The sequence below is a fragment of the Halichoerus grypus genome, chromosome X, assembly GCF_964656455.1.
Source record: "Halichoerus grypus chromosome X, mHalGry1.hap1.1, whole genome shotgun sequence".
NCBI classification, from domain to species: domain Eukaryota; kingdom Metazoa; phylum Chordata; class Mammalia; order Carnivora; family Phocidae; genus Halichoerus; species Halichoerus grypus.
In genome coordinates, this window is record NC_135727.1 from 117,422,832 (window position 1) to 117,439,584 (window position 16,753).

The 16,753-nt window shown below is 40.3% G+C and overlaps 1 protein-coding gene across 2 annotated transcripts in view; it reads right to left on the minus strand.

Annotated features, from left to right (window-relative positions):
- Positions 1-16,753, minus strand: part of CDKL5 (cyclin dependent kinase like 5) — a 198,550-nt gene that overhangs the window by 16,295 nt on the left and 165,502 nt on the right. For both annotated transcript variants that reach the window (XM_078065480.1, XM_078065479.1), the window contains exons 11-14: positions 13,427-13,578; positions 7,047-8,013; positions 3,096-3,197; positions 2,702-2,807 (exon numbers count right to left, since the gene is read on the minus strand). In XM_078065480.1, coding sequence (XP_077921606.1) covers positions 2,702-2,807; positions 3,096-3,197; positions 7,047-8,013; positions 13,427-13,578 — 1,327 coding nt within the window. The remainder of the gene's footprint in view (positions 1-2,701; positions 2,808-3,095; positions 3,198-7,046; positions 8,014-13,426; positions 13,579-16,753) is intronic.

Genomic DNA, 16,753 nt, shown 5'->3' on the forward strand with positions numbered 1-16,753 from the left:
GTGCTAGAATATACTAACTGTGCTTTAAGCCTTACACTTGGGAGGCAGAGTCAATTTTCTATTTTTTAAACTACATTCCAAAGAAATTCAGTTATTTGCAAAAAATACTATTTTTCTCTAAGTTCTCAGTCCAGGAAAGAACAGAAAGACAAACTACAACATATGTGGGTAAGTACCTTCTTGCCCTTTATTGGGGTGGGGTGGTGGCTGTTACTATCTTTTTTTTTTTTTTTAAAGATTTTATTTATTTGACACAGAGAGAGACCATAAGCAGGGGAATGGGAGGTGGAGGGAAAGGGAGAAGCAAGCTCCCCGCTAAGCAATGAGCCCAATGTGGGACTCAATCCCAGGACCCCGAGATCATGACCTGAGCCGAAGGCAGGGGCTTAACCGACTGTGCCACCCAGGCGCCCCTGTTACTTTATAAGCTCGATCATAAATCAAAATATATGGCAAATTTCATCACAAAAGGAATATACAGGCTGAGTATCAAGATAAATGACACCATTTCACTTGCCTCTTTTTTTTTTTTTTTAAGATTTTATTTATTTATTTGACAGAGAGATAGACAGAAGAGCACAAGCAGAAGGGAATGGCAGAAGCAGGCTCTGCACTGAGCAGGGAGCCCGATGCAGGACTCGATCCCAGGACCCTGAGATCATGACCTGAGCCGAAGGCAGACGCTTAACCATCTGAGCCACCCAGGCGCCCTTCACTTGCCTCTTGACGAGTAGGACTGAAAACAGGAAGTATTCTAGAAACATCTGTCATTTCAATGATACCACTAAATCTTCATCCAGTTAGATTTAGAAGAATCACTGAAATGACAGATGTCTCCAGATGTTTCACCTGGTTAAATCTCTTCCTTCTATTTCTGGACTTTCTAAAATAAAAATGTTCTACCTGCTAAACCCTGAAGTGTATTATGAGGAAGACAAATGAGGGGCTTTGCTGACATGAACCAATTCAATTCACTTGCAATCAAAATAAAACTGTCTTTCCTAATTAATCAAAACTTTATTAACATTTTATATTAAAGTATATACTCCAGACATCTATAGGAATAACACAGGTATGATCCATTTTGGAAGTAAAACTTACAGTGACAGAAAAAAGGGCATTTGCTCATATACACTACAATATTTTAGCTAACTTTAATCTGAATTAAAATTTTAGTCCCTTAAGATTATAAAGTGACCACCGCATGAGAAAAAACCAAATGCATTAAAAGGCATATTCAATGCCCTATGCTTTTTTCAAATGGGGCTGGGAAGGAACAAGTAGCCTAAATCAATACATATTTAGTCCTAAATAATACTTCTATACATTTATTTAGCTCAGGTTCCTAGTTAAGATGACCAAGCAGCTGTCCGTGTTCTCCCCCAATTCCTGTCCCTTTCCAGCTGTCCCCCCAAATCAAAAGAATAGTGAACAGCCAAACGATGTAGGTGAGGGCAACTATAGAAGGTCATGATGACTCTTACAGGCTTTCAGAAGCTGAGCCTCTGAAACATCTAGGACCTTGCCTCTACCCTGGTGGGCTTGCTGTTAGTCTCCCTACCAGGGGCTAGAGCTCTGGAGGGGTTCTCACTCTATTGCTACATAGCTCTTCAAAGGGGATGCTTTTCTCTGTCAACATCTCCTAAATCCATACAGCCTCCAAAGCCTCTGTTTTAGTTGTCAGTTAACCATCGAAGTACATTTTTAGGGCTGTGCAAGTACACTTGAGGATTTTCTTTCATTCAATCAACAAATATTTATGAAACTGTCAGGCAGTGCGCTAGTCAATGAAGGTAAAAGAGGAACATATGATCAAGGGCCTTGCAACCTTGTGAGAGAGAAATGCAGACAAAGAATCAATACCATGTAGTCTGTGTCATGTTAGAGGGCTAGACAAGGAACCATGGGTAGAACGGAGAAGAAAACATTTCACTTTAGGTGGAGAGGGAAGACATCGTACTGCAGAGGACTTCAAAGTAGAACCTTAAATGGGACAGAAACAAGCTATCCAAGCAGGGGAGGAGTGTGTTTCAGGAGGGAGGAGCAGCACCTGGAGAGGACGGCAAGGGCCAGGGCATGGAATATCTGGAAAGTCATCTTAGGGAATCCAGATTTTGTTGTGATGTCAATGGGAAACCACCGGAGGACCGTCAGCTGGTGAGAGACAGTAAGGACTGGGGGCAGGCAGTGGGTTGCCTTGCTCTGTTTTTGCCTCGTAGCATTTATTATCTTTTACTGCTCTAATAATTCTTACATTTAGTGTAGTTCTCTCCTCGAGAGAATGTGAGCTCCATGAAGGTGGAGACCTCTGGCTGTCTTGTTCACTGACATGGTCTAAGCTAGACCAGCACCTGGCACACAGGTGACATCAATGAATACCTTAGGCACTTAATTGAAGGAATGAGTGGGATGGCCAGGACACAGCTGCAAATGGATCATTCCAGGGACTGGTTTGATCGCAACCTTGGGAAATAGGGAGATCAGCTGGGAGGCTACTCAAAGAACCCAAGTCAGAAGCCATGAGGGCCTGAACTAAGACAGCAGGACCTGAAGCAGAGAGAAGTGTTGGAAGGCAACAGCACAGACAAGAACCGCGCTGACCTGAAGTCAAGGCAGTGAAGTGTAATGGAGGGCATGGGCTGGAGGTGCAGGGAAGGGGAAGAGAGAGAGGACCCGGGTGGGTGCTCAGGGCTGGGCTCACCTCGGTAGAAACTGCCAACTCTCCTCGGAACAGGGTCATTGTACAGGTGTCTATTTTCTTTGGGGGCGGTGCCATCATCAGAGTGGGGGTCATGATATGCTCCACCCTGAGACAAGAAAGAGGTTTATAAAAAGTTAACAATAGAGCGATGATGATGTGGCCTATTAACTTAGAATAGTGTGTAACTGATCTAGAATTTACTCCAGGATCTTTTAAAGAGAAAACTCAGAATTATGGCATGAGGAAAACTACTTAACTTCATAAGCCAGTTTAAGTTATTTGCAGGAGATTACGTATGAAGAAATTTTAAAAGATAGGCTGTAATGATGTCACATGACTACTCTTTACAGACAAGTTTTATCGTAAAAGTTAGCAACTTGTGGAGAATTCAGACCTCAGACTTCTGCCTTGCATGGAACGAAGAGGTGCCTTCTCTGGAAGATTCTTTAACGGAAGATCGAGCCACAGTCATCTCTGGAGGGAGCTGTTCTCCAGGCTGGAAGTCAAATTTAAAAGGATTTATAAGAGTGTCCTGTTCCTAGGGATGAAAATCACCTAAATCACCATGGGCTTTATTTGGCATAATTAGTACCTTCACCAGCTAAAATAAAAAAATGTTAGTTGGCTAAAACACAAATTGTCCCATAAAAGAGTGAATCATCTGATGAATGTAAAATAATTCAAACAAATGTCACACAGATGGAAAGTGAAATTCTCATTAAAGTTAAGGCAAGCAGGGAAAGAATTACGCTGAAAATAGTTCAATTAATTATTAAAAACAAAGAAAATTATCTTCCTAATATCTAGATAGTCATGGTTCTGTGCAGCACTCTAATTAGATTCTATTAGTTAATCCAAAATTTCTTTAGCAGATTTTTCCAAAGAGAACTATGCAGATCCAAAATTATTTTTCACTAAGAACTTAAATGGCAGATTCAGATGAAATCAAATGTTCTTTTGATAGATCATGGAAGAGAATCAGTACTCTTAATCATTTGTCTTAAAATTCCCTAACTACTGTAATTTTATGTACTTAAAGTTTTCTTAATCTTCTCTAGGGTAACAGTACTTGTATTTCATTGTACTTTCTAAACCATGATCAGGACAGCACACATCTCAGGAGACACTGCCTATTTCCCTCAAGGAAGTGAAACACAAGCTAAGAGCAGCCTTGGTCGACAATGGTGTTCACTGAGGGGAAAAGTGGCATCTTCTACCCTTGAGGAAAACAAGATTAAGGAACAAAATTACCAAGGCATTAGGAGGACTTAGCTGCATTGCATATCTGCAGAGAGTCGTATCTTGAGCCTTACGTGATATATCAAAAACATTTTATTTAAACTTTAAATAGGATTCTGTCTTTGTCTCCCTCACTCCCCAGATGTACTATGAAAGAATATTCTGGGCAGGAAATCATCCTAGGTAGCCTTTCTTCTTCCTAACTTGTGATAAGATCTCATTTGAATTTCAGCACCCTTATACTTCACAAAGCCCTCTAGAAAAGTCTTTTAGAAAACAATGATTTATATCTAACCTAACTCTTAAGTGACAGTGCTAGTTCAGTCCCCTTCCTTTTGAAGGTGGCCAGAATATTTTGTAGGACAGTGATTCTCATCATTTACCCATGGCTTTAGTCAATGTCATCTTTGTGCCTTTAAACTTGTACTATCTTGCAGCTTGGAACTGTACCTCCCGAACTGGACTTAAAATTCTGTAACAGTTGGGTCTGTGCTTAGCCCACAGTAACCATTTATAATTAGATTATCTCCACGATGTTCACAGTCTTTTTTCTGGAACTCTGAGAACCAGTCCATTTGTCTTTTCTCCAAGTTCCAGCTTTTTATTTTTCTTACATCTCCTTTATTTACACTATGCTGCATGCTAGCACGCTTTACCTGGTTTTGACCTCCATCTAAGGTTTATGGGCAGCTGCCAGGCTCTAGAGATCTTTCTAGGCCCTAGAGGTTCTCTCTTCTCTAGAGGGACTCCTCCAACCACTGTTCTGACTCCAATCATGGCATCTCCTGCCATGTGCCATCTCCTCCATCTGCAAGTATGCATCTCCCACTCCTCCTCCTCTTACCTGGGCACCAGTCTTTCCAACCTCATAAAGGACAGCTCTGCTTAGGGGCCTAGGGTCACTTCAGCCTCAACAGGTCAGCATGATACAGTGCAAAGAATGCTGGCCTAGGGACCTAGACACTGTCTCATGATCCCAGCTCCACCTTGGACTAGTTGGGTAAAACTTGGGCAACCCACCTAACTTCTTAGATCCTTAGCACACTCATCTATGAAATGAAGGGGTTGAATTAGGTAACTTCAAAAGTCCTTTCTCCTACTCTGAAAAGGAGTTCCTAGGAAAGAAACCTGAAGGCTTCCTTTTTCCTGTCTTCAATCTTTCAATTCACATATCCTGCTCTTTGTACTTCTGAGGAGTCTTTAAGACCCACTATTTCTGTTTTCCCACCAGCACTAAGGGTAGAACATTTCCCCCTCCCCTCATGCTTGATTTACTCCAAAAGCGACCTCAAATCTTGAATTTTTCACTTCGGCAACGAGGAACAAGTTGCAATCCCCACAGCACACCATGCTGTTTAATGTCTCTATTAGCCTCCTCCTCTTTTCTGCCCTCCTTTCCAGCCTTTCTTAAGGTCAACTCCACTTTCTCCCCCTAGTTAAGCCCCAGAAATCTCTTCTCAGACACCACCTCCCCAGGGAACCTTCCACAACCCCTGCCTGGACTGGGCCATGCCTCTCTGTCTACGGCACACTTGCCTCTAGCGTGGCGTGGGCACAACAGCCTCACGGTATCGCCATGACCGATCCCTGGCAAGTGGGCCCCAACGTGCACTCCAAGAGTACAGGGGTCATACCTTTTTCATCTTTCTCAGGAGAGCCCACTATGGTGCCTCATTCAGTAAATACTGAACACATCCTCATTCTTTAGCCATCCAAAGCTTCTCTCTACATCCTAGCTCAGAGCAAGACCTTTAGTTGCTCCCAAAGCCATTTCTAACTGCTCCTATTCATGATCTCTCCCTGTTCTCAGCTCCTATTTATAGCCAGTGCCGTAGTAATTTGCTTCTTAATTATTTCATTGTTATCATGTATAATTTAATGTTCCCTGAGAGAAGATAAGTTTGTCAAGGGCAAGAACCCTACCTCAGACTCTTTTGAGTGTCTGAGAACACCTAGCATAGAGAGAATGTTAAATGTCTAGAAAACAGTCCCCACCATCACAGAAGCAGCAACAATTAAAATGTGTTTGACACTCTGCCAGGCACGGGGCACGGTGCTTTATACACCATGTTGAAACCTTACGACACGACTCAGATGAGGAATCTGAGGCAAAGAGAGATTATATCACTTCCCCAGATTTACATCATTTGAAGCAGACTACAGAACTGGGACACAAACCCAGGTCCGCCTGGTTTCCCAACCTGAGCTCTTAGCTGCTTTGCTACATCGACTGGTCTGTTACTATTTCCACCCCATCTTCAGCACCTATCTTGCTAAACCTCCCATTACATATTCCATCCGTATTTTCTGGAGTTCTGACACAGAACTGTCTGGTGAATTTATTTTCATATCCTCGAAAAGGGGAGTACTTTCCCTACATGAAATTCTTCTCTCCTTCTGACACTGGCTTATCTCCACCCTCATTTCGTTGATGCAGATGAATGTTTCATAGAATGAAAATGTAATTTAAAAAACGTGTTCTGTTGTAGGACTGCTACTTCTTTTAAACAGGTTACTGTCAGCAGTTCTAGAGTTTGAAAAATCAGTAAGACGGAGGAAGCATGAGGATAAAAACAATGCCTTGAGATTTAAAAACAATCCAAAAGACTGTAAATTAACATTTATTTTGGCCTGAAGTTAAATTTACCTATAGTTCTAGATAAATTAGAAATTTTTCAATTCAGTGAAAATATCGAGTAAGGTATAAGTAAAAGTGTCTGATTTAAACAAACGTGGTCTGGAAAGATTAGAGAAGATCTCTACAAATCACACTAAATTTTGAGAAAATTAAAAACTATCCCATACAACTGATGAACTCCATACTAAATCAAAATAGGATTCTCTCAACAAAATATGCCAGAAAGGAACACTTAAGAAGCAGATTTCTAAAAACAAGTTTTTTTTGAATTCTCCTGAGTACTCAACAGTGGGCCTTAAATAATTAATTTTTTTAACAGATAGTCCTTCAAGTATTGCTTCCCTAAATGCATTCTATCAAAAAAGCACAACCTCCTACAGTAGGGAAAACTGCAGACTGACTCTATTCACACCCCTGCACCACCTTCCCATGATGAGCCAACAGATCTAGTCAAGGTCCAGTCTGTACCTGAGGTGATAAGAGCTGCAGGCTGTTGGCCCTGGCCGCCATTCCTTGCCCTACACTCAAGCTTCCGTCCAAGCCTTTGGCTCTCACTTTGTCCCGGGTCACGTACATGGAATGCCTATGTGGACGCTGCTGGGAAGAGAAGGGGCTAGTGTAGCCCAGCCCATAAGAAAAGGATTCATGAGGTGCAGACAGAGAATGGGAATGGCTGCTGTCCATGTGCTCGGGCAGCTTCAACTCCTCCATCGTTTTAGAATGCCTGGTTGTGGTTCGGCGTGAGTCAAGAGTGCCTTCACTTCGATTATTTCTCCCCGAGGGGCTGAGCAAAGTTCTCGTGTCACTGTGCCTGGTGGGTGTTGGGCTGGTGGGAGAGTTCAAGTCCAAGCAGCTGGATGGGAAGTACCTGCTGGTATTAGACTCTGCAATTTGGGCCCTAGCTTCAGAAAGGTTGCTCACAGACTTGGAGTCACTCAACGCCCCGTGGCTTTTGGCCTTGGTCCTGTAGGAGGGACTCCTAGAGGACTGTGGAATAGTGTCAATGTAGCTATGCCGACTCTGCTTTTCAGTGGGCTGCAGCGTCCCAGCTTTGCTCTGAGAGCTTTCCATAAATGAGTGCCGGTTCTGCTGAGATCTGCTGCTTGACTTGAGGTACTTTGTGCCTGGGCCCTCCGAAGGCTTTGGGTCAATATTAAAATCAAACTCTGTCTTTGACTTGGCTTCTTTTGGGCTGAGAAGATGTGGTATGTTATTGTTGGTAAGATCTTTGCTGGTAGACCCAGGTTGGCTGCTTGCTTGGTAGGTTTTGGTGTGCATGGGACTAAGAGTAGCTCCAGCAAGATTTCCGTTTAGGAAGCTTTCGTTGGCAGGAAGACCTTCGTCAGCCCGGGGCAGACCCACACTTAGGTTCTGGATGTCCTTGCTGTTGGATCTGTGGTGAGACTGCAAAGCAGCACTTTTGCTGCCTTGGTTTCTATGTTAAAAACAAAAGAAGGATATCAGTTTCCTTCAATAGCAGACACACAAAAAGTACTGTTTAAAAAAAATACACACACGCACACACCCTTAAAACACCTCAAAGACTAAAAACATTTAATTCGCTCAAACACATGCCAACAAATGACAAGTAACCATAAAAAGTAAGCTGGTTAGATCAAGTCACTCTGCAACAAAGCAATGGTCCTGACGAAATGATTTTGACATCCTTAAATGTTCAACTAACTTGTTGCCAACACGGTTTCTAACTGATAATCTGGGAAAACATGTTTTTGCTATGCTGGTGCTCACATGAGTGTTTGTTATAGAATGCCTGATAAGAAGAAGAGAGCTAAGCTATAACAAACTCCTTATAACTCTTTGAATGCTTGAATTTCAGAGGTAACATGTGGACTTGAACGTCATGATGTTCCTTGAACTTCCCTTTTATTTGTGAAACTCACTGCCTGCTTCAGAGATACATACTCACAGCACACACAGACACCAGTATCCTTTTGTCTTTAGTCTGTATCGTCAAAGAATGAGAGTTCTTGCAATATACTCAAAAAAAGAAAATGACACTCTAAAACCAAACGTAAACTTTGTTGGAAAACATGATGATCAATGTTTATGTTTTAGAGAAGTGGCAATACTTTTAGGGTACTTCAGGTACCTCCTTGTACCCTAAACAGGAATGTGTCTCTAACTTCATCACAGGGATCTAGAGAGTTAATTTCTCTCCAGAAGACACAATTTATTCTCTTCTCCATCATCTCACACGTCATTATTCCAAACCGACTAAGGCCTTCTTTAAGATTTAAAGCTTCATTTCCTACCTGGCTTAAAATACAAAATACAAATCCAGAGGAAAACCTTGTCCTCTAATGGAAAGCTAAAATTGACCTCACAGCAAGGTCAGTTTGTTCAACTGCAACTATTTAAAGGACCAAATTATAGTTTGAGATAGGAGAACGCTTTTAAGTGAAAAATAATTTACACAATTCCCTTTTTATTATGCATTCAGAAAATTCTGCTGCAAATATTTCTATTGCTAAAGATGGTTTGACATGGGGAGGTTTGTTCCCATCACACACTAACTGGAAGAAGAGTCACATTTTTTTGTCTGTATAATGGTAATCTGTGAAACTATTCCTTCCCATTTTCCCTAAGAACCCATTGCTCAGGCATCAAAGGTAAGGGCTCTTTTCCCATCCTCCTACCCTTCAGAGTGTTAAAAAAAGTATCTGATAACAAGCAAGCCTGTAACAGTTGTGGAAGGCCTCATCTCCTAAATATACTCACTAATCTCTCCTGGCTCAGTCACAATTGCAGCATCAAATAAGGTCCCTTAAATATGAGCTAACTAAATAAATAGCAGGTCCTAGACCTAGAAAGAAATTACAAAGAAACAAGAGTTTCGGGATGCCTGGGTGGCTCAGTCAGTTAAGTGTCGGAGTCTTGATCTTGGATCAGGTCGTGGCCCCAGGATTGTGAGATCGAGCCCCATATGGGGCTCTGCGCTCAGCAGGGAGTCTACCTCTCTCCCTCTCCCCTCTCCTCCACTTGCGTGCGCTCTCTAAATAAATGAATGATAAATAAAAAAAATTTTTTTAAATAAAAAAGAAACAAAAGTTTCACCTTCTGTTAAATGATGTCAACTGACTCTATCCCCAGGATCAATAAAGGGCAGTCATCATATCCTAAGGCATCAGGTTGGTTTTTTTTGTTTGTTTGTTTTTTAAAGAGAGAGAGAGCACACTGGCGAGATGGCAGTGGAGAGGGGGCAGAGGGAGAGGATCTTAAGCAGACTCTGCACTGAGCACGGAGTGGAGCTCGATACCAGGACCCTGAGATCATGACCTGAGCCAAAATCAAAAGCCGGAGGCTTAACTGACTGAGCCACCCAGGTGCCCTAAAGGCATCAGGTTTTAAGCCATCAGAGTCATTTGTCAATTTATATCTCGATAACTAAAATATCTAAGCAACTTTTCAAAAACCCAAACAACAATATGCAAATAGTCTAACCCATAAATAGGTCTACGTGTGCTGGTTATCTCCCATTTACCCAACCCCCAGTCTGTTCTCCATTTTGCTCTGCCCCGCTCAGGGCCTCAGGAGTCTAATGCTGCATACAGCATCACCCGGGATCCCTTGCCACCTAACTCCCAGTTGCACTTAGCAGTGCAAGGGGCCGGGGGCTGTCTTCCCTACTCTTTCCCAGCATGCACCCTAACTCGGGTCACAGCTGTGTCTGTCCAGATTATAGCTCTGATGGGGTGGATCCTCCTGCCTGGTTCCCCTGGGCTCTCATATTCCTACTTCCTCCCCTTTCTCCTTCAGGTCTAGAGAGGGTAATAGCAGAGATAACACACACAGATACTGTGTAATGCCCGAAGCTCCAAAGAAAACCAGAAAAGGATAGAGAAGAGTGAAGACAGCTGCTAAAGCTTTTGAAACTATTGGAAAACACTGATCTCAAAGTAGAGCACAAACCTACATGTTAGGAAGAACAAATTCATAGCAATGTAAGATACAGTTTCTAATGTGAAAAGGGAGGTTATAATGTTAAGGCAGAAACATTTATCAAAGAGTTAGGTTTCCCATAAAAGTACAAAGAGCCTAAACCCCTATTCTGAACACTTCTGTCTTAGTATTAATTTGAAGCCATTGAGCTTTGTACATAATTCTTAAGTAGAAAGGGCATCAAGTTGTCTTCAAATTGGAGTTCTGCCAAAGCACAACAATAAAAAACTGCTCCGAAAATTCCATAGATCTCTTTGGCACACAACTGTAAGGAATCTGTGTTAAACTGCCAAGCACTTAAGAGGATTTTATATATAAACCCTTCTGAAATGGCTGGCAGGACAGATAGTTAATCTCTTTAGTTAAAATAACTTTCCAAAGTAAACATCAAAGATGCAAAGCTACATTTTTATGGAGAAGGATGGCAAAGCAGAACTGGTGAGAGGGCAGGGCAGGCTGAAACACCATCCCACCACGTCCAAGGTCAGGAGAACCTCAGGACAGTCTGAAGGAGACTCAGGCAGGGCAAGGTAATGCCAAGAGTCCACTGCCTCTTCTACAGAGACATGAACTTGGACAATAGAAGACACGGTGTGTGAATGTGTCTCAGGGCAGCGGTGATGCCGTGAACACCTCTACAATAGTGCTGGGAAGTCCGAGTTAGCCATGGTTTGTGTAGTTAGTGTCCCCAACAAGAAGGGATTCCATAGACATGTGTAGAGAAAAGGACATTTCCACATACATGTAAACTGAGCTGAGATCATTCCTAAAGAAACCACTTAGGACTTTTTCTTTTAAAATTCTACACAAGTGTTAAGACCTAAAAACAAAACCTTCCAGAGATTTTATTTACTTATTTCTATTCTTGCCTACTTCAAAAGAAGATTTGGGCAGACTCCTTGAAGACCCATGTAAGCTATAGCCTTATCACCACACACATCCTCCTTGACAGATTCCTAAAGAAGGTTCCCAGGGAGAGCCTCAGATCCCCATCGGGGATCTCTCAAGCCAAGTCATTAGAGGACAAACACACAGGCCCCCTTTCATGATATGGGTTATTACCACTAATCACTACAGCACGAAGCAAAAACTTATCATCAGTCTACTGAACTTTATATCCTTGGGATCCTTTTCCTTTGCAAATGTAAACTAGAGGAGTCAAGTGATAATTAAGGTAGAAGGGAGAGCTGGTGGCGCCTGGGTGGCTCAGTCGTTAAGCGTCTGCCTTCGGCTCAGGTCATGGTCCCAGGGTCCTGGGATCGAGCCCCACATTGGGCTCCCTGCTCTGTGGGAAGCCTGCTTCTCCCTCTCCCACTCCCCCTGCTTGTGTTCTCTCTCTCGCTGTGTATCTCTCTCTGTCAAATAAATAAACAAAATCTTTAAAAAAAAAAAAAAAAAAAAAAAAAGGTAGAAGGGAGACAAAAGTACCCGAACTGTGAGTGATCCCAGATAAGACAGAGGCATAATGTGAACTTCCTAAATGGAAAGGAGTAACTACATGATGACTATTATTCCTTAGTATACTAAAATCTCATGGAAACAGATAACAAAGTGAACACAAACTTGGTTAAGCAGAATTTGAATCTGCTCACAGGCCTCCCTGGGGGAAAAAAAAAAGAAACAAAAAAAAAAACCCAAACAAATAAAACAATCCAGGTAAGAATGGTCTATAAGATGTGAGGGAAACAATAACCAAAACCAAACATTTAAAAGAGTAAAGAGCAGTAAAACACAATCACACCATCGCAGTTAGGCAGAGAAAACATAGGATAAATGGTTATTGCCAATTTATGGATATGCTCACAGATCTTCAAAAAGTACCAGGTCTTGGGCTTTCAAAATTCCAATAGATTAATAACAATTATTCTATGTGGAGAGAAAATTGCGGTGAAAGGAGAAAAAATTTATATTCAAAAAGCTTCATATTAAGAATTATCATTTTCTGTTTCTCTTCTAATAGTAGATGAGCGAAACAACTCACTAATCCCAGAGTCTGAGCAACACCAGATGACAAGACCAGCTTCTTGGTAGAGGAGGGAAGACAGCCCCTCAGCCCAGAAATAGAGGTTTTTTGTTTTTTTTTTTAAGATTATGCTAAAAATTTTTATTTTAAGAAGCACCAATTTTAATCACTATCTACCAAACTGACTTTACTATTTCCATATTCTTATTCTTATGAAAAACTAACTTCTCAACTCAATGATTAAAAGAATAACAGGGGCGCCTGGGTGGCTCAGTCGTTAAGCATCTGTCTTCGGCTCAGGTCATGATCCCTGCATCCTGGGATTGAGCCCCACATTGGGCTCCCTGCTCGGCGGGAAGCCTGCTTCTCCCTCTCCCACTCCCCCTGCTTGTGTTCCCTCTCTCGCTGTGTCTCTCTCTGTTAAATAAATTAATTAATTAAATAAAAATAAAAATAAAAGAACAACAAAAACATAAGAGCCTTCTAATAGAGCCAAACCTACTTGGTTCAGTTGCAAAGATTGTCCTAGGTGGCTTCCTACCCACTTGTGTTTGACATCCTCTTCTCCCTCCAGAAATCCCCTTGCCCTCACCCACCCTTTTGCCTCCAAGAATCACACCTGGGCCCCATTTACACAGAATCTTCTAGTTCGTGAGTCTGGAAACACCCTTAGTTGCTAACCTATGCTACCTTTCCCAGGAAATGCATAGGTTTCCATAATATACTTGTTAAAGGTAAGAAAGTCTTTAAGACCCACACAACTCTTTAATTGTGGTTCTGAATCATGTAATAAGCATAAGAAAGATATTTTTGAATAAAGAGGGCTTTCCTTCTTTTCTCTAATTGCATCATTTAAGCAGCCACCTCCTCCACCTACTTGTAAGACCAACACTGCATCTGTATTTCCTTAAAAGGGAATATTTACCTATTAGACAAAGTGCTGCTTTCCACGTGGTAAGGTTTTCTTTTTGCTGACCTTGAAGGGGAGCGATCCAAAAGTCTCTGGGTTTGAAATGTAGGGTGATTCAAACACTGTTCTGTCAAGTATCTGTCAGCTGGGTCCAACTTCAGTAAATTCTTAGGAAACAAAGTTAGGATTGGAAAGAACATTACAAAGTCAAATTTAAATTGTAATAAAAACCTTATTTCTTTTCCTAATAAAGGAAATGCATGGTCATTGCAAAATATCTAGCAAACACAGTTTAGTAAAAAAAAATTTTTTTAATAGGACTATTTAAATTACCAAACTGTCAGGATGCCTGGGTGACTCAGTTGGTTAAGTGTCTGAATTCAGCTCAGGTCTTGGGGTCCTGGGATCAAGCCCTGTGCCAGGTTCCATGCTCAGCGGGGGTATGCTTCTCCTTCTCCCTCTCCCTCTGCCCCTCCCCGCCCCCCGCTCATGCTCGCTCACTCGCTCTCTCTCTCAAATAGATAAAATCCTTTTAAAAATTTTTTTAAAAATTAAAAAAATAAATTACCACATTATCTTACTACTGTTGTCCTCTGGGAATAAGCCCTCCCAGCCCTTTTTTGAATATCGTATATACATATTTTCTTTTATAAAATCTGGCTTATATTATACATATAAGTTGTGGATCCTGCATTTTTCACAGACTAATCAAAAACATTTTTTACAACATAACTTAAACATTTGAAATATATTTTGGAAGAAGTGTATATTCACATGAAAGAATATACACTCATCTTTCTCCTGTCCCCCTCTCGGGAGGCAGCCCATGTTATCAGTTTCTTGTGCATCCTTCCATAGATACTCTGTACCTAGTACCTATCTCTGTCTGTTCCTTTTATTTTACCCATATAGTAGCAGACACACAATGGTCTGCACTTAGCTTTCTTTCCAATGGACATTAGATCTTAAGAGATCATTGCATATCAGTGAAAAGCTTTTACTCTATGGATATGCCTTAGGTTGTTTTTAGCAATTCCCTAATGATAAACATTTTGGTTGTTTCCTTTATGAAAAATACTGCAACAAATAACTTTACAACATGTTTTTAAATGACTAAAGAAGTGTGTGGTATAGATATACCATAATTTACTCAACTGGTCTCTACTGTTGGACATTTAGATGGCTGCTGCTTTGCACTATTATAATTAATGCTATGATAAACACCTGAAATCCTTGCACACATACATGATCCCTCTCATAGGATAAAATCCCAGAGATAGATTGTTAGCTATGCAAACTTTTGAGGATTATTTTCTATGTGTTGAAAAATCATCCCCTGGGAAGGTTGACTGAAATGATACTCCTTCTTAGCAACTGAGAATCTACCAACTTCCTGGCACCTTCATTTTTTTTTTTTTTTCACTACTTGTAAACTATAGACATTTAATAAATGGTATCTCATAGCTGTTTTAATTCACATCTGTGATTACTAATGAGGTTGAATATTTTTATGCTTATTGGTTACTTATATTCCTTCTTATTTTTCTATTTGTGCATCTGTCCTAATTTTTTTTTTAAAGATTTACTTATTAATGGGTGGGGGGGCAGAGGGAGAGGGAGAGAGAAAATCCTCAAGCAGACTCCTCGCTGAGCGAGGAGCCAGACTGGGGCTGGATCCCAGAACCCTGAGATCATGCCCTGAGCCAAAATCAAGATTTGGATGCCCAACCGACTGAGCCACCCAGGTGCCCCGTCTTAATTTATTTTTAAGTGTTCTTTATATATTACAGTAACTAACCCTTTTATGTTGCACATAGTAGATGTTTTAACAACTAAAATGTTTTCTTCTAATACTATTTATCTTATTAGTAATTGGACAAGATTTTAAAAGGTGAATCATTATTAAAATAATTTTTATCGACAAATTAAGCAAATATATAAAACATAAACCTACATAACCTAACACAACTCAGTAGAGCACACTGGAATCTGCTGTGATGATATTCTCACAGCAAAATTCACTGATGGCATTTTCTCTCAGAGAAAGGAAGAATGTTCAAATTCCAGCATTCCCAAATCCATCTCTAGGTCACTTTCATTGGTTTTACCCACAGTTAATCTCTTTGTGATCCACTTGAACAGTGAGAACAAACCTAGATTTGCTCCCAGTGAGCCAGAATTCAATTTCAGACAACCACCTTTAATAACCTAGCACCACAGAAAATTTGAAATCTGATCCTACCACACACTGAAACATTCATTTTGGGTCAAAAGATTCTGGTAACCCAAGCCACTGTTTACATGCAAGTGGGTTTATATTCATGTTGACTCAGACACAATTCTAAACTTATCTCAGTTATATTCTCCTCTTTAGAAAATGAAACTTAAAAATGTAAATAGAATAAAGAACTGAATTAAATACAATTTCACGTTTTTTGCTTTTTGTCTTTTTAAAAAAATAACTGAACTTTTTTTTGTTAAATCATTACCAAGTCTAATTACCAAGGGTCAGTGTGGTACCTGGTAAAATCTAGCACAGATAAAAGTACAAAGATAACTGGAATCTTTCTGTATTGATACCAATTTGGAAATTAAACTAATTCCTATTTAGTATATTTAGCTTCAAATTTCTTTAACACTAAGTAAACATTTTTATTGAAATGTACATTCATAAGGTATGCAAATTATGTATACATTTCAGTTAGTTTTTAGAAGGTAAACATATCCATGTAACCACATCAAGACTGAGATAGAGAAAATTATTAACACCCCAGAAACCTCATCAAGACCCCCATCCCTGGCTCTATACCCCTGTGCCTCCTCACTCCTGGAAACCACAATTCTGAGTTTTCTCACCAAAGATTAATATTGCCTTGTTATTGAATGTTATATAAACAGAATTATTCCTTTGTCTTTTAGCTATTTTTAAAATGAATTTGAAAAGTAAATAACATTATTTATCTTTTCATGAAGAAATATATTCTCTATGCCATTCCCTAAAGCAGATTTGTTAATTTTGTCCATATATAAGTACCTAAAATGGCCATCTCATCCTGCATCTGTTTATACATATTGGCCATTTTAGAGGGGATACAGGTTACCAGAATTAATCCAAACTACAGTAATTTATATGGACTCTATTTTAGTTTTAAAAAAATGTTGTTTTTTCCCCCTAAATACTGAATTTTGAAGCTATTTACTCAGTGAGTTTTATACTTTCCTCATAATGACCTCCTCCTTTTAAGTAATTTGAAAATAGTTCTTTGTCTGTATATGCAGTAATTTCTACAGTTGATAATCTTAAAATAGCACTTTGACGCTAGTAGATATTTGGCTTGTGAA